Source organism: Falco punctatus (assembly GCF_963210335.1).
Source record: "Falco punctatus genome assembly, chromosome: 10".
Lineage (NCBI taxonomy): Eukaryota > Metazoa > Chordata > Aves > Falconiformes > Falconidae > Falco > Falco punctatus.
Window position 1 is genome coordinate 15,928,307 of NC_137590.1, and position 23,076 is coordinate 15,951,382.

Consider the following 23,076-nt stretch of genomic DNA (forward strand, 5'->3'; position numbering starts at 1 on the left):
TGTCAGCCTCCCTGCTGCCTGCGCCCCCCCATGCCAGCAGGCAGGGAGGGGATGCCTGTGCTGGTGCCCCTCACCTGGGTACCACTCAGCTGGGGCCACAACCCACCCTTTCCTGGGGGGTTCTGGAACCATTTGGCATCATCCCCCATGGGTTTGCAGCCAGCTGCGGGGAGCGGGGACAAAGGCGGCATGGGCAGGGCTGCGCCGGAGATTCCCCTGCCCTGGCCATGGGGAGAGGGACCGTGGGGGGCACATGGGGCAGGGGGCTTTCACCAGTGCACCAATAGCAGCTGGGAAAACAGGCATGGTGGGACTGGGGGGACCTGCCTCATGTTTGCCAACCTCTACTGTGTCCCTGTCCATGCTTTCTGCTCCCTCCCCATAGCCCTGTGCCCCACTGCACCCCATCTCAGCCCTGCTGCACCCCAAGATGGGCAGCGCTGGAGGTGCAGAGCCGGAGAGGGGCCACAGCAGAGCCCCGCACCCAGGGCAGTGCTGAGCACAGTGCCAGTAGCAGGGTGGCACAGGACCAGTGCCAGGGCTGTGCCACCTGATATCCAACTGTGCCCCGACCGTGCCAGACAGGGTGAGGGCCAGGTGGGCAGTGGGGCATGGTGGGCACGGTGGGGCAGGGGGCACTGGGGCATGGCGGGCATGATGGGGCAGGGGGCAGCGACAGCCCTAGCCCAGGCCGGCACCCGTGCCCTGCACGCGCCTGCGCCCCTTCTCTGGGGCACGAGGCAGCCGGGCCTTTGTCCCCGGCCCTTTGTCTGGCAATCTGCTCCCGGAGCCGGCGGCAGCGCCAGACCCACGCCTGTCATGCCTCAAAGCCACGGGCTGAAACCACTTTGGGGCTCCGGCTGTGGCCCGGCCACCTTCGGGAAGGACGTGGCTGGAATAGCTAATGGCCAGCAGCCCCCCAAGCCAGCGACACTAGAGGGGTCCCACAACCAGGCAGTGAAGAAGGCAGGAGTGAGGGCAGTGGGCTGCCTCCCCTGGCATCACCAGGCATCCCCCCGGGCTCCTGGCTGACCCTACAGCACCACACAGCCAAGATCCGGCCCAGTGGGGGACAAGGGGCAGGAGGGGGGCTGAGGACCGGTGGGAGGTGTAGGGATGCTGCAGGGCGGCTTGTCTCACCGCAGGAGCACGATGCATCCCATAGCCCTTGTGGGGAGACTGGGAGCTGAAGCAGGGATGTGGCCCCTCTGCCCCTGCACCCCGAGAGGATGCTCCTGCCTTTGGCAGCCCACAGAGACCCTCACCCACCGGACACCCGCAGCCCCCTCCTCTCGGCAAGGAAACAATTGCCTCCGATGGGAATTATTTCCATACAGCTGCTCAGGGAGGCACAAACCCGGCCGCAGTGGAGGAGAAAGGCTGAGTCTTTCTTCTGGCGCTCCCCTCCCTCCTCCGCCACGGCGGGGGCAGGTTTGGGGGGGCCCAGCCGCTGCAGTCAGCAATATTAGCACAGCTCGGCAGGACTGATTGCAGGTTATTAACATACATTATCTCAGTCCCCTGCCTCTGAAAGGAGCCGGGTTCCTATTCCCCCTCTCCCAGCCCTCCCTCCCCCTGTCTTTTACACTTAATTACCTCCCTTATTACACCACAGCCTGGAGAGAGACAAAATCCCAGGGCAGCGGGCAGGCAGGCAGGCAGGCAGGCAGGCCCGACCCAACTAGGGCGTAAGTAATCGCCCGTTCTGCAAACGTGCCTTCCAGGAGAGAAATGGCACACGTGCGGATAAATAAATCAGGAAGCGGAGGCCAGGAGCCCGGTGTGCGGCGGGGGGACACTGGGAGCAGCCTGGCAGGCGACATCTCCCTAGGGCCGCAGCCCTCCGGGAGAGGTGACCTTGAACTTGGCACAGCCCTGACGTCAGGGCGGCGCTGCGGGGCCAGATGGGACTCGTGTCGCTGCCTGCGAGCCCTGGCTGAGCGCTGCGGGAGGGGGGAGGCGAGACCCCAGCCCATGTGGGGAGCAGCCCCAGGACCCCCACCCCTGGGAGCTGGCCTGATGGGGTGGGCTGCAGGGTGCCCTGGGCTGTGGGGTGCCGCGGGATGCCCTGGGGTCTAGGATGCTGTGGGATGGGGGATCTTGTGGGATGTGGGATGCTGTAGGTTCTGGGATGCTGTGGGCTGTGGGATCCCGTGTGATGGGATGTGGGATGCTGTGAGCTATGGAGTACTCAGGGCTGGGGGATACTGTGGGCTGTGGGATGCCCTGGGCTGTGGGATGCCCTGGGCTGTGGTATGCTGTGGATGCTGTGGGATTCTGTGAGATGCTGTGGGCTGTGGGATGCCCTGGGCTGTGGTATGCTTGGAATGCCCTGGGCTGTGGGATGCTGTGGATGCTGTGGGAGGCCATAGGGTGCCACACAAAGCAGTGGGCAGGGGCCCACTGGCCTGATGTGATGCAGGGATGGCCCCAGCCCAGGCCCTGCACACGACTGAAGCAGCAGACACAGCTGTGAGCAGGCAGGCCTAGGGTGCTGGCCACTGGGATGCTGCTTTTGGTCCCCAGGCCCAATGCCACATGCTCGGCCGAAAGGGTTGGTGCCTCCTGAGGCCAGGGGTGCCCAGGGCTGCCCTGCACCAGCCGTGCCAGCGCTCTGCCTTGCGGTGACAGATGATGGACTGTCCTTAGTTAAGTGCTGCAACGCTCTCAGTATAGCACAGGGCTCGGGGGAGCAGGGCCCACTGCCAGCCAGGTGCCGGTGTCACCTGCCAGCCCCAAGCTGGCACAGCCCCAGGGAGAGCCAAGCACCAGGGCCGCCGACTGCCTCAGGATCGGGGCCTCATCCTGCTCGGGGGAGGGCGGCGGTGGAGCATCAGCGAGGGGAGGCGGGGAAGTGGGGGCTCAGGCAGGGAACAATGCACCGCCACGAGCCCAGCTATTGTTGTGGGCTGTGAAGGTCACGGTGCTTCCCTGGGGACTGGGATGGGGATGGGGACACGGGACAGGGAGAGAAGGTGGGAACAGGGACAGGGAAGAGGAATGGGGAGGGGGAAAAGGACAGTGGCCAAGTATGGGGACAGGACAGAGGTGGGACAGGGATGAGGGCAGGGGAGAGGGAACAAGGATGGGGACAGAGAACAAGGGACAGGGAAAGCAGTCAGTGGAAAGGGACAGGGGACGGAGATGAGGACAGGGAAGGTGGGCGGGAATGGGGACAGGGCACAGGGATAGGAACAGGGAGCAAGGACAGGGAGAGGAGAAAGGGGCAAGAAACAGGGACAGGGACAGGGGTCAGGGATGGAAACAAGAGACAGGGCACAGGAATGGGGACAGGCACAGGGACGGGGATGGGGATCCCCGCCCCGCAGCCCGGTCCTTCACAGGCCCTGGGGGCTGGCAGCAGGGAGACAAAGGCGGTGGGAGGCAGTGGTGTGTCCCACCCCCCCATCCCCGCGTGTCCCCATTGTCCGTGGCCGGGGTGGGGGAGAACCCGGGGGAGGGCCGGGGGACCCCACACTGCCGTGGTGCCGGGGGCACCCCGCGCTGCCGGCGGCTCGGGGGGCTCCGGGGGGGGGCCGGGCGCGGCCGGGCGGAACGGCCCCCTCCCCCCCCCGGGCGCCTGCCTTCCTCCCCCTCCTCCTCCTCTTCCTCCTCCCCTCCTCCTCCACCTCCTTCTCCTCCTCCTCCTCCTCGCCGCCCTGCTGCCTCCTGCCTGCCTCCCCGCCCCTCGCACTCGGCTCCCCGCGCCTCGCTGTCCGCACCGCCGGGGCCGGAGCGCAGCGCGGGGCCGGGCCGGGGCGCGGCGGGGGCCGGGGCCGGGGCCGGTGGCGGTGCCGGTACCGGAGCTGTCCAGTGCTGAGGGCGCCGGCCCGGCCCCGCCATGCCCCGCTCCTTCTTGGTGAAGAAGCTGAAGGCGGAGGCGTTCCCGGCCGCCGGGGCCCCCGCGCCCCCCTACGCCCCCCTGGAGCCCCCCTACGCGCTGCCCGGCCCCGCTGCCGGCGATGGTGAGTGCGGGGCCGGGGGCTCCGCGGGGACCGCCCCTCGCCGCTATTGTGTGTGCGCCCGGCGGGGCACCGGGGGAGCCGCGGGGGTGGGACACGGGGACGGGGTGAGGGTACCCGGCGTTGTGTCCCGCAGCCGGGCGGCGGGGGGCGGGGGGTGCAGCGGGGCGGCGGGGAGCGGGGGCGGAGGAGCATCCCTCCTCGCCTTGGCCTCTGCTCCGGGGCCAGCGGCCCCTGCCGAAGTTGGTCCTTGGGGAAACCTCCCCTGCGTGACAGCGGCGGACCCCGTGGGCAGCTCCCGCTGCCCCGGCCCCGCTCCCCCCGCGCCCAGGGTGCAGCGAGGCCGGCTCCTGCCCACGACAAGTTTTGGTGGGGAGGGGGCACGAAGCAGGCAGGGGGGGCCGGCGGGGGGAGCGGGAGCCTCGTCGTGTGCCTGCGGGTTTCATTGTTCGCAGCGGTGCCCCGAGCCCCCCTCCCGGGAGAGCGGGGGAGGGCCGTCCCCTCCCCGGGGCACGGGGAGCAGGTGGGGGAGAGGCGAGGGGCAGCCCCCACTGCGCCACACTGGGGGAGGTGGGAAGAGCTGGGCTGGGGGGGCTGGGGTCCCTGGAGCCCCATCCTGCCAGGGGACATGGGGGCAGACTCTGGGACCAGGCTCGGCAGAGACCCCCGACGGGGCAGCCCAGGGTCCTGCCCTAGAAAAGGAGGTCGGGGGTGTGTGGGGGTTGTCCGTCCCAGGCCGTGGGTCCTGGCTGCTCGGGGACCGGGAGACTGAGCTGGATGCGGGAATGGGCCTGATCCAGCCACACACAAGCCAACATTGCTGCTGCGTTACTTGTGCCCCCCTTTTCTACTGCTCGCTTCTCCCAAGCCTTTGGTGGGCTTTCTCTGCTGGGCACAGGGGTGCGAGGCCCATCGGGCACAGGGGTGCGAGGCCCGTCTGGCCCAGGGGGGTCCTCTGATTCTCCCCCGCACCATCAGGACCCAGGAGCCAGTGGGGGAGGGATGCGCTGCAGCTGGGCAGAAGCTGCCGACGCTGCTCTCCTGGAAATAACCTTGCTGCATGCTCGGAGGCAGCGTGAGAAATTGCTGAGCAGAGCGCTTTCTGCACAGCCCGCGCGACCGCGCTGTCAGCACGGTGCAAGGGGGATGGGGGGGCCCAGCCCTGCCCCCGCCACACAGCCCCCTCCCCAACGCAGGCATCCCCAGCCTCCATGGGACAAATGGCAGCAGCCGCTCACCCTGGGCAGGGAGGCCCATGGGCATGGGGGTGCATGGGTTTAGGGGATGCTCAGGCGCAGCTGGGTTGGGGTGTCCACGCTGCCCCACTGGTGTGCACGACTGAGCCTGGATGTGCCCTTGGCCCCCAACAGCCCCTGCTGTCACCAGCAACAGGGACATGTCCTCTGAAGCAGCTGGCAAGGGCCAGTGTGCACAAGGCAGGAGACTGCTGGGACCAGTTTGGGGGACCCGGGGTGGCAGCATGTCCCACAGCATCTCTGACCCAGCAGGGAGAGGGCTGCGCTGCTCCTTCCGCGGTGACCTTCATATGCCAGCATGGAGGGACAGGATGCCCATACAGCACCCACTCTGACCCGGGCCAGGAGTCCCTTACTTGGAGCTGAGCCATGGGCAGACCAATGTCACACAGGGGTGACACTACTGGAGTGGCACCCAAGCCCCACTCCATGGCTGCGGGACTGTGGGTCCAGCTCCTTGGCAGGACCCCAGGGCCCCGGTGCTGCTGCTCTCCAGGTGCTGCCCCATCCCCGGGGAACAGCCCCTCCGGGGGACAGGAGGGAGGCGGGGGACCTTTCCCAGCCCCTTTGCTGCGGAAGGGAGACCTGGGGCAGCCTCTTCGCCCTCACCTCAGCCACCTCAGGTTTCGGGAGGCGAGGAGGTGGATGGAGCAGAGCTCATTACCGGCGCCTGCCCGGGTGAACAATGAGGCTCTCGGCACTGACAGCTGTCTGGCGGCTAATGGCCCCCAGGGACTGCCTGCAGCCGGGGCACCAGGGCAGCACCCGGGCAGGCACAGCTGGATGTGCCGCAGCCCCATCTACAGCTCTCACCCAGGGCAGCCTCGCCGGATGGGACCCATTCTGCCAGCAGATGTGGACAGGAGCTGGGGGAGACTCAGCCCCGGTGTGGACGAGGCAGCTCCAGTGCTCGGGGTAGACCCCAGGGCTCAGCACGGACAGGGACCAGTGCAGGGGGGACAGCTCTGGTTCTGCCTCAATGGGCATTTTTGGCTCATGGCTTCCCCTGTCCCCGGTGGGGCTGGCCAAGAGGGATGGTGACCCTGCTGTGTTGTCCCTGCAGGGTACCTCCAGCACTGCCTGGCACCAGCTGGCTACGACACTGACAAGAAGCAAGGTCTGCCACCACCACCACCAGACCCAGCCTACGCACCCAGCCATGAGGAGTACAGCGACCCCGAGAGCCCCCAGTCCAGCTTTTCTGCCCGCTACTTCAATGGGGAGGCGGCAGTGACGGACAGCTACTCCATGGATGCCTTCTTCATCACAGACGGGAGGTCACGCAGGCGCAGCGAGAGTCAGCGCCGTGGCAGCCACCGTCACTCCTGCCCCGAGTGTGGCAAGACCTACGCCACCTCCTCCAACCTCAGCCGGCACAAGCAGACCCACCGCAGCCTGGACAGCAAGATGGCGAGGAAATGCCCCACCTGCGGCAAGGCTTACGTCTCCATGCCTGCCCTGGCCATGCACGTCCTCACCCACAACCTCAAGCACAAGTGCGACGTGTGCGGCAAAGCCTTCAGCCGACCCTGGCTGCTGCAGGGCCACATGCGCTCACACACCGGGGAAAAGCCTTTCGGCTGCTCCCACTGCGGGAAAGCCTTCGCCGACCGCTCCAACTTGCGTGCCCACATGCAGACCCACTCCGCCTTCAAGCACTACAAGTGCAAGCAATGTGAGAAGACCTTCGCCCTCAAGTCGTACCTCAACAAGCACTACGAGTCCGCCTGCTTCAAGGGCTCCGAACACAGCTGTGCAATAGGGAACTAGCCCCCCAGCCCCCTGTGGTGCATCCCCATCCTCATCCCCATCCCTGTCCCCATCCCCTTTCCTATCACCACCCCCATCCCAGTCCTAGTCCCTGTGCCAGCGCTCCTGCAGCTGCAGCCAGTTAGTTTGTGGCTGCACCGTGGCCAGAGGGAACATCCCCACAAACTCACTCCCCACCTGGGAGGAGGGTGCCCCAGTGCTCCCCAGGAAGGGCTGGATCTGGCCGGGCCCACAGCGGGACCCAGCTCCTTGCCCATGGGTTCCCAAGCCCCTACGCAGCCAGGCAGGTCTCTCTGCGGGGGACACGCCTGGGGACCTCTTCCAGACCCAGGAGAGACTTTCCTCCCCCAGTTCGTGACTTTCACCTCTATTTATTTAATTTATTACTATTATTTATTTAGAGCTGCTGCTTCTCCTCCCGGGGGATCCCAGGGGAGAAAAGACACTTTTCTGCTCCCCCCAGGAGCAAAACCTCACCCTGACCCTAACACTGATGGGACCATGGGCTGGTGCCACTGCTGGCTCGGCGGGATTGACAGAGAGCACGGCTGACAGGAGGACAGGGCTGTCAGTCACCTTGGAGGCTGGGGTCCCACTGCCTGGGCCCTGAGGCACCCTGATACCCCCTGCCCTCACGGTCCCGTGGGACACAGCCCCATGCTCACCCTGGCATTGCAGCTCCACAGCCCACAGGAGTCGGGGGAAGAGCAAGGGGCTCCCAGCAGAGACCTGTGGGACACATCCCCCACCAGCTCCCAGCTTGGCCAGGCATGACTGGCCTCCGCCATGGTGATGGGCTGAGGAGCAGACCCCTGGGCAGTTGTAGTCCCCCGTGCTGTGCAAACGGCCAGGCTGGAAGCTGGGCTGGAGACCCAGCCCTGGGGCAGCAGCCAAGCCCCCAGCTGCCCCTCCACGTACCTCCAGCCTCTGCCTGGCCCCCTGCCTGGCCAGCTCCCGGCCCCCTAACCATCACCCCTGCCTGCGCTCAGGAGGAGGGGGTCAGTGTAGCCGTAAAGTTTGGGTGAGTCTATTTAAATGTTCTTATTTATATTATTTATAACTTATGCTTTTTACTATTTATTTGCCAAGATTGGCAGAGCCGTGCTAGCACTGGCTTGCAGGAAGTGGCAGCGCTGCAGCAGAGGCGCTGTGCCCAGGACACAGCCGTGGTGACATGGACAGGGACAGGACCCTGAGAGCAGACTGTGCAGCGGGCACAGAGGCAGGAGGGCACGAGCTGGCCCAGCAGCCCAGGCTCCGTGCCGTGCAAGCCTCCCCCAAAGGCAAAGCCCTTTTCCTTCGTCTTCCTCGCTGCCACAGGCTCCTGCTCTGCTCCCTGCCCTGCGCCAGCCCGGTGGGGACAAACCAGCCATTCTATGCAACCTCCTGGCGGAGCATCCCCGCACCGGCCCCGGAGCAAGCACCGTGCACACGGCATCCCGGAGCGGGGCCTGACCCATGCCTCCGCTTCCTACCTCGGGCTGCGAGCTGCCACGGCCCCATCACCCTGTGCCGGTCCCTGACACCGTTGGGGTTCAGCCCGTCACCCCATGGGGCTGCACTCGCATACCCCCACACTGTCTTCCTGCGCTGTCTTCCTCCCTACACCGTCTTCCTCCCGCTGCCTTGGTTTGCATTGCCACGGCCGCGGCTCATAGGCTCAATGCCTACTGGGGACATCCCTGTCACGGTCCTCGCTGCCGTGGTATGGTGGCCACGCACCTGCCCCCCATGCAGGGGAAGAGCATCACGCCAGCCATGCAGGCACCCACCAGCGAGTATGCAGCAGTTCAGGCTTTCCCCGCGATGCCGGTGCCTTTCTGCGGCAGCACCGCGTCCCTTGGCCAGGTGGGCATGGAGCACCGCGCCTCTGCCCCTGTCTATACTGTAAATAGCAGATACTACAGCAATAATTTTCCGTGCATGATAGATTTTTTTCTGCCAGGTTTTGTACTCGCCAGCCCCCAGTAAGACAAGTCTACTGAGAACCGGCCGCCCGCAGTATTACTTGTAACGCAATTCAGGGATATAAAAGGGATTTCTGCCACTAACCATGTGTCTCGAGGGATTTGTACAGGGGTGTGGGGGGTGATGGCACACAAGCTGATGGTCTTTCTGTCCCATGGTGCCCTGTGCCTGCATCCAAGGGCATCCCTGGGTAGGAGCATTGCAGAGAAAACATCTACCCCCAGACCAAAGTGGGGAGATATCCCGGCAGCTGGTTGTGAGGGGGGCGGCTGATGCACCCAGAGCATCCAGCGCTGCCTGCTCTGCCTTGCCAGCAGCTGGTGGGCAGCAGCCAGACACTCTCCTGCCGAGGTGAGCAGTGGGTTTGCAATGCCACCCCGCTTGCAAAAGTGCCGGAGGTGCTGCGAGCAGCAGCAGGGCATTGACCTGGAAGTAAAGCACCGTGTAAAATCCCAGCAGTGTGGTGGGGACCCCAGCGTGCAGCCTGGGGGTGCCCAGCGATGCTTATGCACCCCCAGCCTCACCCCCTGGGCCTGGCTGCCCCGCACGGCAAGGATTTGGTGAGCAGATTTTATTTCAACTGCTGTCATGTTCACATCCACTCCCACCCACCCAGGCACATGCTGGGGGCAGTGGGAACAACTCAGCAGAGCCCTGGTTCCCAGGGGGCAGCCAGGCACTCCTGCCCCCACACTCCTCACTGCCTTTCTTCTGCACAGACGGGTGCCAAAGAGGGAGGGCAAATTATTTTCAGCCTCCAGCTCATCAGCAAAGCCCTCACTGAGCCCTGCACTCCCGGTGACATTGGTGCTGTCCCCCAGCTGAGAGCTCAATAATTCACCTACAAAGTTATCACTGGATTCATCCTGTAAAAATCTCATCCCAGAGCCTCACAAACCTGTCCCCAACCATCACCGTCACCAACTCTCATACTGGGCAGTGAGTCACCCAGTGTGCCCCATCACACTGGCATGTTTCTGAGTCAGCGCTGGGGCTGGGGACCTACCATGTCCCCCAGGAGCCAGGGTGAGGGAATGGGAGCAGCCATTCACTGGCATCACAGTCCTGCTGGGGATCCAGGCTGCCCCAGCTGTGGCAGCTGATGGGGTGGGAGACCCAGTTCTTGCTGGGAGCCTCTCCACCATTTGGGACACTGGTCTGGAGAAATGACCTAGAAAGATCCAGACCTGGAGTGCCGCGGTGTCTGCCCGGCTGCAGAGTATCCATGCTTCCCTGCTCAGCTCTGGGGCTGTTTCATGCCTCCTCTTCCTCGCTGAGGACCCGGTGAGTACCAGCACAGCAGGGAGGGGGCTCTGGGGTTGGGGACCTGTTCCTGACACAACCAGGCAGGCAGGGGGCACATCCCAGCTCCCAGCTGAGATGCCACAGATGATCCTTGGTGCTCTGGCATGGCCAGGTGGGAGCAGAGACCCCCAGGCAGCCACCGGGGTGGGGAGCAGGACAGGGATCCCCAGCACCCCGAGCAGCCCCGGTGGGAGGCCCAGCCACTGCGTGCTGAGGGGTGTCCTGTGCGGACGAGGAGCTGAGGGCAGCCCTGACCGCAGCCTCGCCAGTGGAGAGGAGCAGGCAGCAGGCCAGCTGGTGTTGGCACCGGTCCCGGCAGCCTGTCCTGCCCCTTCACTGTGACTGTGCAAAACGGTGGGGCGGTGGCGATGACGATGGCGCTGGCCGGGACAGGAGGAAGCAGAGGGGCCCGGCTCGGTGCTGTGCTGCTCGAGGCGAAACGGCAGGCTGAGACGGGCAGGCAGGGGGAAGGACACGGCCAGCTCCTGGCTGCAGCCATGGCTGAGGCTGGGGACCAGAGCATCCACACGCAGCACATCTCAGCCGTGCACAATATTCCCATGCATGTCCTCATCCGGCCTATCCCTGCGGAGCTGGAGCCGGACAAGGTACAGAGCCTCATGCAGACCCTGCAGGTGAGCATGGCCCCGCTCCCCCCAGGTGCTCGGGGCTGCCACCCCTGCACCAACCCCTGCCACCCTGGGGGCACTGCCAGGGAAGAAGCTCGCAGCAGCACCGAGGCCCTGGCACAGGCGGGTCGGCGGGTGCCAGGGCATGTGTTGCTCTCGGGGGTCTCTCCTTACCCAGGAGGAACCCGAGCGGGTGCCCCCCATCGACGTGCTCTGGATCAAGGGCAGCCAGGGTGGGGATTACTTCTACTCCTTCGGGGGCTGCCACCGCTTCGCCGCTCACAGGGCGCTCAACCGGGACACCATCCCCGCCAAGATCGTCCCCTCCACCCTCAGCGACCTCCGCACCTACCTGGGCTCCTCCACGCCGCACCTGCGCTAGCCCGGCCCTCCGGGGGCTGCACGGCCCCCCGCAGGCCCCCGCCCCCGCCGGTCCCCGAGCGCTGGGCTGGGGCTGAGCCGCGGGGCCCGTGAGCCTCCGGTGAGGATGGGGTCAGGGTCCCCCCCAGACCTGGGGGCTCTCCATGCGGGGCTGGGGTCTCCCCGCGCCCCTCCGGCCGGGCCGGGGTCGGGGTCCCGCTGGCAGCGGGAGGAGCCCGGCGCGGGGGCGCGGCGGGGCCGGCAGGTGGCGCTATTGTGCCGCGCTGCTCCTTGGCGATCGGCCGCGGGGACCGGGACGGGGCGGACAGGGATGGACCGGGACAGACCGGGATGGGACGGGATGGGACGAGATGGGATGGACTGGGACGAGACGGGACGGGACGGGATGGGATGGGACGGGATGGGATGGACTCTGATGGGCCGGGACAGACGGACAAGATGGGATGAACCACGATGGGATGGGACGGGATGAACTGGGGTGGGATGGGATGAACTGGGACAGGCCAGGACAGGATGAACCAGGACAGGACAGGATGGGATGGACTGGGATGGAATGGGATGAACTGGAATAGGGTGAACTGGGATGGGACGGGACAGGATAAACCAGGATGGGGCAAACCAGGATGGGACAAACTGGGATGGGGAGGGGATGAACTGGGACGGGCTAAATGGGGGCATAGCTTAACCGGGAAGGCTGAACCGGGATGGAATGGGCTGAACTGTGGCATGGCTCATCTGGGAATGGCTGAACTGGGACAGGATGGGCTGAACCGGGATAGGATGAACTAGGATGGGATGAACTGGGACGGGACAGGGCAGGATGAGCTAAACCGGAGCACAGCTCAGCCAGGAATGGCTGAACCGGGACGGGCTGAACCGGGGCACACTGGAACTGGGCCAGGTCACAGCCCATCCAGGGCACAGCCGAACCAGGAAGGGCTACAGGCAAACCGGGACACAGCTGAATTGGGACAGAGGCGTACCAGGAGGAGGCACATCTGAACCAGGCACAACTGATCCTCAGGCCTCTCCCAGTGACTCTGGGCTCACCCTGTGCCCAGATCAGGAGAACCCTGAGCTATGCCTCCCCAAAACCACCTGCCTCCATCCCTGGACACATCCTGTGGTCCCCCTCTCCATGAGGGACATCACTGAAATGGTGAGGGGGGGACACCTGCTGTGGCGCTTGGAATAAAGGCAATCAAACCCCCCACGGCTCTGGGGCCTGGTGCTGAGGGATGCTGGGGTCAGGGGTATGCAGTGGTACGGCATGGCACGGCATGGTGTGGAGGCCTGGCACCTGGGACAGGTGCTCTGTCAGGGGATGGATGCTCTGCAAAGGACCAGATGCTTTGCTGAGGGATCAATGTTCTGCAAGGGAATGGATGCTGTGCTGGGGACGATGCTCTGAGAGGGGATGAATGCTGTATTCAGTATGGATGCTGTACTGGGGGATGGATGCGTTGCTGGGGACGATGATCTGCCAGACCACACTGGCACGCAGCTGAAGTCAGGGTCAGCTCTGGCTTAGCTGTGGAAGATGTGCATCCCAGCACCATGCTGGAATGCTGTCATTTCTTCAAATGCCACATCTTCAACCTGTGTGCAGGCTGGAAAAATCGCCTGGAGCATCCCCCAGGCATCTCAGCATCCCTCTGAGCTGGGAACCTCCATCCAGGGAGCGGAAAGGCCACTGACTCACCCCACCACACTGTGAGTCAGCAGCAGGACTGGGACAGGAACCACAGTTGGATGCTTCTGCCCTCACTCTGCTCCCTTGGCCACGCTCCTCCCCAGATGATTCCTGTCTTCCCAGGGCAGAAATGGGCTGGGGAGAGGGTCTGGGAGGAGGGCACGGACCCCTTGAGCGGTAGCTCTGCAGGGCAGCGTGCACGTTGGCCACTGGCAGTGCTGCCCACGGACAGGGCACGCTTGCAGCTGCCTGCCAGCACAGTGTTTCCGCAGAGGTCACTGGGGAGGAAGGGCAGGGTGGGCTGGGGGCTGCTGTGCCGGAGGGTGACTGTGGCGGCCGAGCTGCATGTGCCGCATCAAAGCTGCTCTGTGCCGGGAGGAAGCCCTGCAAGTGTTCACGGAGAGAGCAGCCCTGGCCTATGGCTCCCTGATGGGCCATAAATTTCTCTGAAGAATTGTGGCGTGCTAAAAAGTTTCCTCTTGTTAGAGAGCCAGGAGGGGGGAAAAGGAGGAGGTGGCAGCTCCTGCAGCAGCACGGGACGTCGCCAGGGCGCCCTCAGATGGGTGCCCCATGGCGGGCACTAGGTTTTGCCCAGGCCCTGGGCTGTGTCCCCAGTGCTGGGCATCTCCTATGGGCTGTGCTCACCCCCCTCTCTCTGGGTCTGTGCCCCTTACAAAGGGAGCTGGATGTCAGGCAGCTCAGCAGAGCTGGGACCCCACGAGTGGGAATGAACCAAGGCTGCCTGGATCCTGCAACCCTCTTCCTGCACCCCACAGGGGCTTTCTCCAGCTGAGAGACCCTCTGCAGGATCCACTCTTTCAGCTTCCCATCCCCTGCAAACAGTACCAGGACATCCGTGCCAGCCCTGTGGATGCCCTGTGACACTGCTCCCAGGGCTTGGGGGCACAGGCTGGGAGCCAAAACCAGCTACTGTGTCCATGGGGCTGTGTCAGCATCTCCAGGGCTGACGGCACATCCCAGGGGCTGGCACAGTGCGGGCAGCGTGACCTGGTCCCCAGCTGGTGCTGCCGGTGCCACAACCCACTGGCTGGCACAGGAGCTGGTCTTGCCAGAGCCAGCCATCCCTGCATCGGCCTCGTCCGGCCATGTCCCTCCACCTGTCCCCCTTCCTTCTGCCTGACCCACAGGGTCTCTAGTGTCACTGGCTGACAGCCGATCCCGGCTGCCTCCAATCCATTCGTTCCAGGGCAGGAACAAAGGCGCTTTGTGGGCTCCCCCCAGCCTGGGCTGGGCCGCGGGGGGGTCCCAGCTCCGGAACTGGGACAGACTTCCCCGCGTGACAGGCGTGTAATGCCTTCCAGACCAGCAGCCCTGGCCTGCAGGTACAGCCTGGCTGGCGGAGGGGGCCCGGGGCTCCCCACACTGCCCTGGGGACCCCTGCCACAGCCCCGACCCCCGGGGTCAGGCCGGGACCTGTCCAAGGGCAGAGGCTGCCCTGGTGGGGAAGTGCTCCTGCTCCCCAAAAGATTTCACAACACCCTGTCCCCTTCAGCCCATTTTGCAGTGCCTCCCCAACCAGGGGGCTCCCAGGTTTGCCAGTCCTGGTCTCCCCATGTGGGGAAGTAGGAACAGCTGCCCCTCAGGCCTCGGCTGGTCTCAGAGCCAGGTGCGAAGCGGCTGGATTTGGATGCTGCACACACCCAGCTGGCCGGGGCAGAGCGCCCTGAGCTCACCTTCAACCGGGCAGCTCCACAGGGCTGCAGCCTTGCTGGCCTGAACTGCCCCAATACTGGGGAGCCACGGGCAGAGGGGCCAGTCCCAGACGTCCCCCTGTGCTGGGGGTCTGGTCTGGGGCTGTGGGTGAGCAGGGCCAGGCAACACCCTCAGGGGTCTCAGTAGGATGGAACTGGATGGATGGGATGGGATGGGATGGGGTGGGATGGGATGGGATGGGATGGGATGGGATGGGATGGGATGGGACAGGTCAGTCCAGAGCTGCTTTGCTGGGGCTCAGCAGGGTCAGGCCTGGTGTCCTGGCAGGCACATGTGCCGGCATTACCGCAGGTCTGGAATCCATTTGCCTCGCCGGCAGCAGTGTTTTCCCAGCAGGGCTGGAGCAGCCCCGCGGGGCTGGGGGCAGCCCCGGCCCCCTGGCCCATCTGCTCTCTGTTTATTTTCTTACACTTAAGTATCACCTCGCAGATAAACACTCCTTGGAGTGCGGGGCAGGGGGCATTTACCCCGCAGCAGAGGTAGGACCAACACCCCAACTCTAGGGATGCTCCCCAGGGCAGCCTGCACCCAGGGGGTGCCTAGTGAGTTGGGCTGGCGTCACGCCTGCAACCCCATGCTCAGGAAACGTCCCCTCCATGCCACATGTCCCATGCTGGGTCCCAGATGCCCCGGGCCCACCATCCATGCCTGACCCACCACCTGGTGCTGCTTTCCCAGTGCCCAGGGCTGTGCAGCACAGTGCCGCTGTGCTGGGACAGCAGCCCTTGGCTTGGTGACTGGTTGGTTTGGCCAGATCAGCTGGGAAAACCGTGATGCCAAACACAACCATGCCCTGACACCCACTTAGGTCAGCCATGTGGTGCAGCACCAGCCGGAGGTTTGCGGTGCCACAGCCCCCCAGCTGCACTTCGTGCCACTTGGCTGAGTCAGACCTGAGGCACTCAGTGTTGGGGGGGACAAGGGGGTCTGGGCACAGGGACACACGTCCTGTCCCACGTGCCTGCCGGGCAGCACAGGAAAACCGGGCTGCTGCCGCGCGTCCTCCCACCCCAGCGGCAGCAGCATCCGCAGGCAGCTGGCAGCCGGACAGGCAGGGAGCCGGCAGCATTCCCTGCTTCCCGTGGCTCCTGTTGCTCTCCTGGCCGGGACTTGTGGCTCCTTCTGTCTGTCCATCCGCCCGTGTGCAGGGCCTGGCAGGGCGGTGGTCTCACACACACGTGTGCCAGCCTGGGGGCTCTCTGCAGCAGGAGGTGCTGGCACTCGGGGTGTACATGGCACCCTGCGTGCACAGACGTGCTGCATGCACCAGCACACACATGCACATGCACACACATGTGCAACTGCATAGACACATGTGCACACACCTATACTCACATACATCCACACACACATGCCCATACATGCATGGATGCACATAAATGTGCACAGCTGCACATCCATGCACACAGCTTGCATGCATATATGTGCACACACATGTGCTGCCCCTCACCCCACACTGAGCCATCTCCAATGCCTGCTGCTCCTTCCCTGCCTGTGCCCCCATGTGTCCCGTCCTCTGCAGCAGCAGCACAGGCCACCAGCACCCCACATGTGGCTGTGCCCCACAGAAATTCCCGAGGGCAGCTCGGTTGGGCTGGGGGACCAGGCTCTCCCCCTCAGCCTGTCCCTGTCAGCTGGTGGCCATGTGTGGGGCAGCCACAGCTGAGTACACAGCCCCTGCCATCCGTCTTGCTGCCTGTCAGGGCTGGGGGCTGCTGTAGCCCCCCAGCCACAGCCCAGAGGGGTGGCAGGGTGAGAGTGGGGCAAGAGCAGAAGCTCCCCTCTCTGTGCAGGCACCTGCCTGCTCCCTGCCTGCCGTGCCAAGGGCTTGCCCACCCCCAGCTCTGCCCCAGGCACTGCTTGCCCCCCCCCCCAGGGGTAGAAACAGCCCCTGGTCTGTGCCCAGGCAGGGGCTATCGCCAGGAACAGGAGAGGGTCGGGGTCCCTCTTGGGGACTGATGCACAGGGAGGGGTGGCAGGGAACGGAGCCAGCAAGGGACATGTCCCCATGACAGCACAGACACCCGGGACAGCTCTGCCCGCCCCCAGACCCAGCAGGACCTCCAACCCCCAGAACGACACTCTCCCTCCCACTGTGTGATTTACAGGCTCTGCACAGCAGACAAATGGCAAAGGAAAACAGGGCAGGGGGGTCCCTTGGGCAAGGGGCTGCCTGTGCCCTGCGGGGGAGAGAGGGGCCGTTTGCTCACAGCCAGCAGCATGGGTGGGCAGCGAACTAGTGCTGGTGCTGGCGCTAGGCAGCACAGCAGCCCCTGCCACGGTCCCAGCAGCACACACCGGGACAACCCCAGTGGGGGAACCCACTGGCTCAGCCAGTGTCCAGTGTCACAGCCATGGGGTTTTGGCCATGGTGACATGGTGACATGGTGCCACCCCATCCCATATTCCCCAGGCTCCCCTGTCAACCACCTCACTCTGGGGTTTGCAACATGCCTACTGTGTCCCTTGGCCACCATTGGAGCACCCAGCAAGCCCCGTTGCTGGCTCTTTTTGCTTCATTAATGGAGGCTTCCCCCAGCGTCCCCCTCCGGCTGCGGGGCTGCCGGCCAGACAGGGGCAGCAACTGGCACGGGTTGGCACCGTGGGGCCAAGTCCCCAGCAGCCAGGTCCTGCCCTCCGTTTGCCTTTGCCACTTGACCTGCCATGCCTGCAGCATCGCCGAGCTGCCAAGTTCCGCTGGGCTCGGCCGCGGGCCGGGAGGGAAGGCAGCAGGGAGCCTCCTACCTGCCTGGCTCAGCTGCCCGTCCCCCTGCCTGCTCTCGGGGTGCTGGACTTAGGGCCGGGAGGTGAAGGCAGAGCAGGACCCACACAGATCTCCCCAGCGAGGAAGAGCAGAGGGTGGCCATTGCCTGTGGTATCGGGTGCCCAGGAAGGACTGGGAGCCAGCCACGGGCTGGGGGGACACCTGGACCCTCCCCGGGACACCAGCAGCTGCCACTGCTGCCAGCTCAGCTCTCCCCTTGCAGGAAAAGACTCCGTGTTTCCACTGCCGGTGCACACCTTCCTCCCAGGCAGGAGGAAACGCTCCTGGCTGCCTGGCAGTGCTGCCTGCAACGCTGCCCGTGCTCCTGACCATGTCCCCCTGTACACTCCTGTGGTGGGCATGCAGGGTGCCAGGCCCTGGGGACAGAGGGATGAGGGGCATGGAGCATCCCTGTGGTGCTGCCTGCCCTCACTGCTCCCTGCCTGCCCCGGGCATCCTCCCGGGCACAGACCCAGTCCCAGTGGGACATGGTAGGATGTCAGGAGCAGCATGTCACCCATTGCCATCCCCACCGACAAACACCTCAGGGACCACAACAGTGCCACATAGTCCTGGGTACCTGCCCCATCCCCGGCCCCACACCCCATGTTTTCCCTGGGCTGCCCTGTGTGGGACCCAGGGCTGGCAGGGGACAGCCGGGCAGGGGCTGGGGACATGCTGCCCATGGGCTGGCACTGTGTGTGGCATTGCCCTGCAGGCACCACAGACTGCAGTACAGGGAGCACTCAGCATGCAGTGACCCTGGCAATGTCTGTGGCACTGCCGGGGTCCGGCAGCACCAAGGGCACAGCCTGGAGCCCGGCCCTGGGTGCAAGGTGCCTGCGGCCAGGCTGGCGTGCCGGAGCAGGGCCAGGCCCATGGCCAGAGCCAGCGGCGGTTCCCGCAGGCTGGGCGAGGACGCTGGACGCTGGACGCTGGCCGGCAGCTGGAGGGGCCGGCTGGGGGTGGGCTCCGGCGCCAGCCCCTCCCCGGCCATATAAATTCTGATTCCCCCCACAGACAGTCGTCCCAGCCCTGCTGTGCCGCTGGAGCGGAGCAGCAGCGGGAAGACGTCCGGAGCCGGCCATCACAGCCGTGCCGGCGGGGGAAGGCTCCCCGCAGCCCGGGGGGTCCCCCCAGCAGGGCCGGGGGCACGGGTGGGCACCCCGCCATGGCCTTCACCATGCTGCGTCCCGTGGCTGCCCGTGTGCTCTACCCCGACATCAGCATCCTCTCGGAGGACGAGGAGAACCGGAGCGAGAGCGACACGTCGGACCAGTCGTTCGGCTGCTGCGAGGGCACCGAGGCTCGCCGCAAGCTGCCGCGGAAACCGGGCCCGATGGTGATGGTGAAGCAGAGGCAGGCGGCCAACGCACGGGAGCGGGACCGGACCCAGAGCGTCAACACGGCTTTCACTGCCCTGCGGACCCTCATCCCAACTGAGCCGGTGGATCGGAAGCTGTCCAAGATCGAGACCCTCCGCCTGGCCTCCAGCTACATCTCCCACCTGGCCAACGTGCTGCTTCTGGGCGAGGGCTGCGAGGACGGGCAGCCCTGTTTCAGTGCTATCTACGGGGCCAAGGGCGACCTGGACAGCAAGCAGCCCCGCAGCATCTGCACCTTCTGCCTCAGCAACCAGCGGAAAGGGGTGAGCGGTGGGGCAGGGGTCCCTGGGCTGAGCGGGGCAGGAGGCTCAGCATGTCCCCAAGGGATGGGGGGCGGCAGTCCCTGCCTGGGCTGAGTGGGGCAGGAGGCTCAGCACGTCTTGGTGAGAACAGCAGGCTCTGGCTCCAGCTCCCGCTGGAGGTTTTGGCTGTTCTCGGCCAAATCCTGCTCGTAGCCACACGCCCACAGCTCCTGCTCGCGTCAGAGGGCCGGGCTGCTCCCCCACGTCCATCCGGGCTGAGAGGTCTCAGGAGGTTAAAGAGTCACCCCAGTGCCGGGGGCACTTGGCTACCCAGCGACAGGGAGCTCAGAGCTCAGAGGCTGACCCTGTCCCTGTCCCCAGCCCTGCCAGGCTCCCCGGGCACTGCAGCAAGGCTGCCCCAGGCAGCTCCCTGATGCGATGGAGACAGGCAGGGTGCAGCCCACACCCCACACGGGTGGGCTGGGCAGGGGTCCCCACCCACCAGCCCCACACAGGGTCTGCCAGAAGCACCAGCATGGTTCCTACGCGGGCCAGGGGGCTGAGATGGGCCATGCATGGCAGCACGGCACCGCTGCCCTCCCCAGCTGACCCCCCCAGCACCCTGTGACTCAAAGGTGTGAGCCTGTCCCGCTGCCCAAGCCAGGGTCCTGGGTGCCCCTGCCCCAGTGTGGGCTGTGCAGGGTGAGGGGCTGGCAGCTCCCTGGCTCCATGGGCATCCCTTGGTAGGGCCGTGAGCAGGGGTTCCACAAGACCCCCAAGCTGTCCCACGTGCCATCCCAAGCAACATGGCCATGGGGCTCACTCCAGCCCTTGGGGCTCTTTTGGTTTCCGCTGCTCCATTTTTAGTTGCTGCTCCTGCACCCGTGCCTGCCCGCCCTCGCAGTGGCTGGACTCTACAGCCTCCTCAGCCTTCCTGGTGGGACCTCCAGCCCCAGCTCTTGGCATGGCTGGCCCCAGCTGGGACCCTCCGGCTGGGGTAGAGCTGTGTCCCTGTGCTGCTCCCCGGGGCTGGAGCTGGGGGTCTGGTGCGGTGCTGGGTCCCCGTCAGGGGACCCTGTGGAGGTACAAGAGCCAGGGAGCTCCTGTTGCACCCAGGACCCTGGGGGCAGTGGCAGGAGCTGGGCTGGCAGCTAGCTCTGCATCTCCTGGCTCTGGGGCTGGGCTGGAAAGGCACTTTACTGGACTGGGCTGGGCTGGAAATGGGCTGGGCTGGGCTGGAAATGGACTGGGCTGGGCTGGAAATGGGCTGTACTGGGTTGGAAATGGGCTGGGCTGGGCTGGGCTGGGCTGGGCTAGGCTAGAAATGGGCTGTACTGGGCCATGCTGGGCTGTGCTAGGCTGGAAGTGGGCTGAGCTGGAACTGGGATGTGCTGGGCTCTGCTGAGCCATGCTGGGTTATACTAGGCCATTCTGGGCTAGACCTGGGCCATGCTGGTCTGCACTGGGTTATACAGGGCAGTACTACTCGGAAGTTGTGCTGATGCACTGGGAGGTTGGGATGAGCCTCCTCACCTCCAGTGGGGCCGTGGGTCTGTCCAGGGCTATGGGTCTGTCCTGAGGTGGCACCAGCCCCCAGCCACAGGTCAGTCACAGTGGCACTGAGCAGCCAAGGGGGCTGTGTCCCTGCAGGTGAAAGAGCCACAGAGACTCACCTTGGGGGTCTCACCGCAGCACCCACACCCCAGCCACCTACCCAGCCACCCTCCAGGCACAGCCCCATCTGTCTGTCCATCCCGAGCAGCGCTGAGCTGCCCCAGGACCGTGGCACTGGCCATTTCAGAGCAAATTCTCCATGCAGAGCCAACACAGGGTGGACAGCGTGGTGGCGGGCAGAAGCGGGGCACCCCCCAGCTGGGACCCGCTCCGGTGCCTGCAGCTCTCCCCTCCTCTCTCTGCAGGGTGGCCGGAGGGACCTCGGGGGCAACTGCCTGAAGGTGCGGGGAGTGACCCCCCTGCGAGTGTCACGGAGATGAGCCGGGGACCGGCAGCACCCGCCTGAGACAGCGGCAGAACCGGCCAGACCCCACGCACGCCAGCCCCAGAGACCAGATCGGGGAGGGAGGGAGCTGCCCGCCCGAGGCGACGGCAGCTGAGCCCAGGGCCGAGGGCTGGCACCACACCGACACCGGCCCCGGAGCTGGCAGCGGGGTGGGAGGACGCTCCCATGGCCCAGGCTGCCCGTGCGGGGCAGGGCCGGGGAGGGGGGTCCCCGTGCCCCGGGGCTGGACTGGAAGGGGCCCGTGTGCGGCCGGCATTGAGGCGCTCCGGCGGGGACGGTGTCGTGGCCCCGCAGGCACTGGTGGTGCACATGCAGCCGCTTGGAAAATAAATCTTATTTTTCTGATGGGCCAGTGCCTGCCTGCTGCCCTGGTGTGGGGCAAAGTGGGGGGCACATGGGGTCCGCAGGATGTCCCCAGCTCCCCAACCCTGCACCCATCGCTTCTCTGTGCCCCCGGAGCCAGTGCGACCATTCCAGCTCTCTCCATGGACACACCCGTGGGCCCCAGTGGGATCCACGTGGGGTGAGATCCCCAGGCACACACTGTCCCCATGTCCCCAGGAACCGCCAACAGCTTTGGCCGTCAAGGGCCATGGGACCCCCAGCGCGGTCAGCACTGTGTTGTGCCACGGGATGGGGACAGCACTGCCAGCCCTGTGCCACAGCCACAAGCACCTGGGCAGTGGGTCGGGGTTGGTGGCTCTGCTTCTGTGCCTTCCCCTCCGCCCGGTACATTACGACTGCCGCGACTGCCACCACCGTCATGACCACCGCCGCCGCCACGATGGCCGTGCACGGTGGGGCTGCGGGCAGCAGCACCTGTGCAGGGTCAGGTGGGGACGTGGGGGGTTCCCAGGCCGTGCTCCCCCCGGGACCCTGCTCGGGGGGGCCGGGCTGGGCTGGGCGGCAGGGAGTGCTGAGCCTGGGAAAGGTGCCGTGCCGGGTCCCGCGGCTCCCAGGGGCCAGCGTGTCCCACAGAGCAGAGGCAGCTGCGGATGGGGCGGCTGGGGGCTCCCAGGGCAGCCCCCCAAGGACTGTGGGGCTGGACCTGCTCCATCTCTCCAGGGCACTGCAGCCAGCAGAGAGCAGGGGAAACACCCTGGGGGTCCCACAGGAGTCTCCCCCAGCCCAGCTCAGGGAGGCAGCGAAGCAGGAGCCCACCGGCACCTTTCGGCCCCTGCTCAGCCGAGGTGAGCCTGCCCCGGGCTCCCTCCCCCCGGGGTTGATTTATGGAGCTGACAGCGCAGCGCAGCTGTGAGAGCTGGTCCCAGGCAGGGACCGGGGTGGGTGGGAGAGGTTTGTTCTCAGCGTGGCTAATGTGTCCCAGACCCCAATAAACAGCCGTGAGATTCTCCAAACAGCCCAGGACACAGAATCCCTGCCCCCGGGTTTATCGGGGGGCAGGGGCAGTGGAGGAGGGGGCTGCGCTGTGCAAACAGCCCAACCCGCACATGAAAGGGGACCATCCCCTTGAAGCAGCGGCTCCAGAGCCCCAGGGGAGCCAGAGAGGGCTGGTGGTCCCAGTGCTGGGGGCACAGCAGGTACCAGCACTGAGTGCACGGGTCCCAGTGTGTCCCAGGGCTGAGCATGAGCGTCCCAGCATGTCCCAGTGCCAGTAACTAGATTCCAGCAAGCGTCATAAATACCATGGGTCCCAGTAAGTCTCAGTGCAGAAGCTGTGCACCCAGTATGTCCCAGTGCCAGGGACTAGAGCCACAGCAAGACCCAGTGTAAAGTCCATGGACTCCAGTATGTCCCAGTGCCAGGGACTAGGGCCCCAACAAGCTCCAGTGTAACAGCCATAGGTCCCACTATGTCCTAGCACCACAGCTGTGTACTCAGTAAGTGCCAGTGCTGGGACTGCACACCCAGTAAGTCCCAGTGCCAGAGCTGTGCACCCAGTAAGATCCAGTGCTGGGGTTGTGCACTCAGTAAGTTCCAGTACCGGGGTTGTAGAATCCAGCATA

The 23,076-nt window shown here is 65.5% G+C and overlaps 3 protein-coding genes across 3 annotated transcripts; all 3 read left to right on the top strand.

Moving 5' to 3' along the window:
- Positions 1-137: 137 nt before the first annotated feature.
- Positions 138-10,353, top strand: SCRT2 (scratch family transcriptional repressor 2). Its single transcript, XM_080404368.1, has 2 exons — positions 138-3,965; positions 6,282-10,353. Exons 1-2 carry the CDS (start codon positions 3,842-3,844, stop codon positions 6,986-6,988), a joined length of 831 nt encoding a protein of 276 aa, XP_080260494.1. The 5' UTR covers positions 138-3,841; the 3' UTR covers positions 6,989-10,353.
- Positions 10,354-10,532: 179 nt separating this feature from the next.
- On the top strand, positions 10,533-12,481 carry SRXN1 (sulfiredoxin 1). The gene is made up of 2 exons (XM_080404377.1): positions 10,533-10,896; positions 11,069-12,481. The coding sequence occupies exons 1-2, from the start codon at positions 10,630-10,632 to the stop codon at positions 11,270-11,272; spliced, it is 471 nt and encodes a 156-aa protein (XP_080260503.1). The 5' UTR covers positions 10,533-10,629; the 3' UTR covers positions 11,273-12,481.
- Positions 12,482-12,584: 103 nt separating this feature from the next.
- TCF15 (transcription factor 15) lies at positions 12,585-21,454 on the top strand. The gene is made up of 2 exons (XM_080404374.1): positions 12,585-19,110; positions 21,009-21,454. The coding sequence occupies exons 1-2, from the start codon at positions 18,634-18,636 to the stop codon at positions 21,081-21,083; spliced, it is 552 nt and encodes a 183-aa protein (XP_080260500.1). The 5' UTR covers positions 12,585-18,633; the 3' UTR covers positions 21,084-21,454.
- The last annotated feature ends 1,622 nt before the right edge of the window (positions 21,455-23,076 follow it).

Coding starts and splice junctions, on each gene's coding strand:
- SCRT2 (XM_080404368.1), top strand. CDS start 3,842: ATGCCCCGCTCCTTCTTGGTGAAGAAGCTGAAGGCGGAGGCGTTCCCG. Junction 3,966..6,281: donor CGGCCCCGCTGCCGGCGATG/GTGAGTGCGGGG, acceptor TTGTCCCTGCAG/GGTACCTCCAGCACTGCCTG.
- SRXN1 (XM_080404377.1), top strand. CDS start 10,630: ATGACGATGGCGCTGGCCGGGACAGGAGGAAGCAGAGGGGCCCGGCTC. Junction 10,897..11,068: donor GCCTCATGCAGACCCTGCAG/GTGAGCATGGCC, acceptor CTCCTTACCCAG/GAGGAACCCGAGCGGGTGCC.
- TCF15 (XM_080404374.1), top strand. CDS start 18,634: ATGGCCTTCACCATGCTGCGTCCCGTGGCTGCCCGTGTGCTCTACCCC. Junction 19,111..21,008: donor TCAGCAACCAGCGGAAAGGG/GTGAGCGGTGGG, acceptor CTCTCTCTGCAG/GGTGGCCGGAGGGACCTCGG.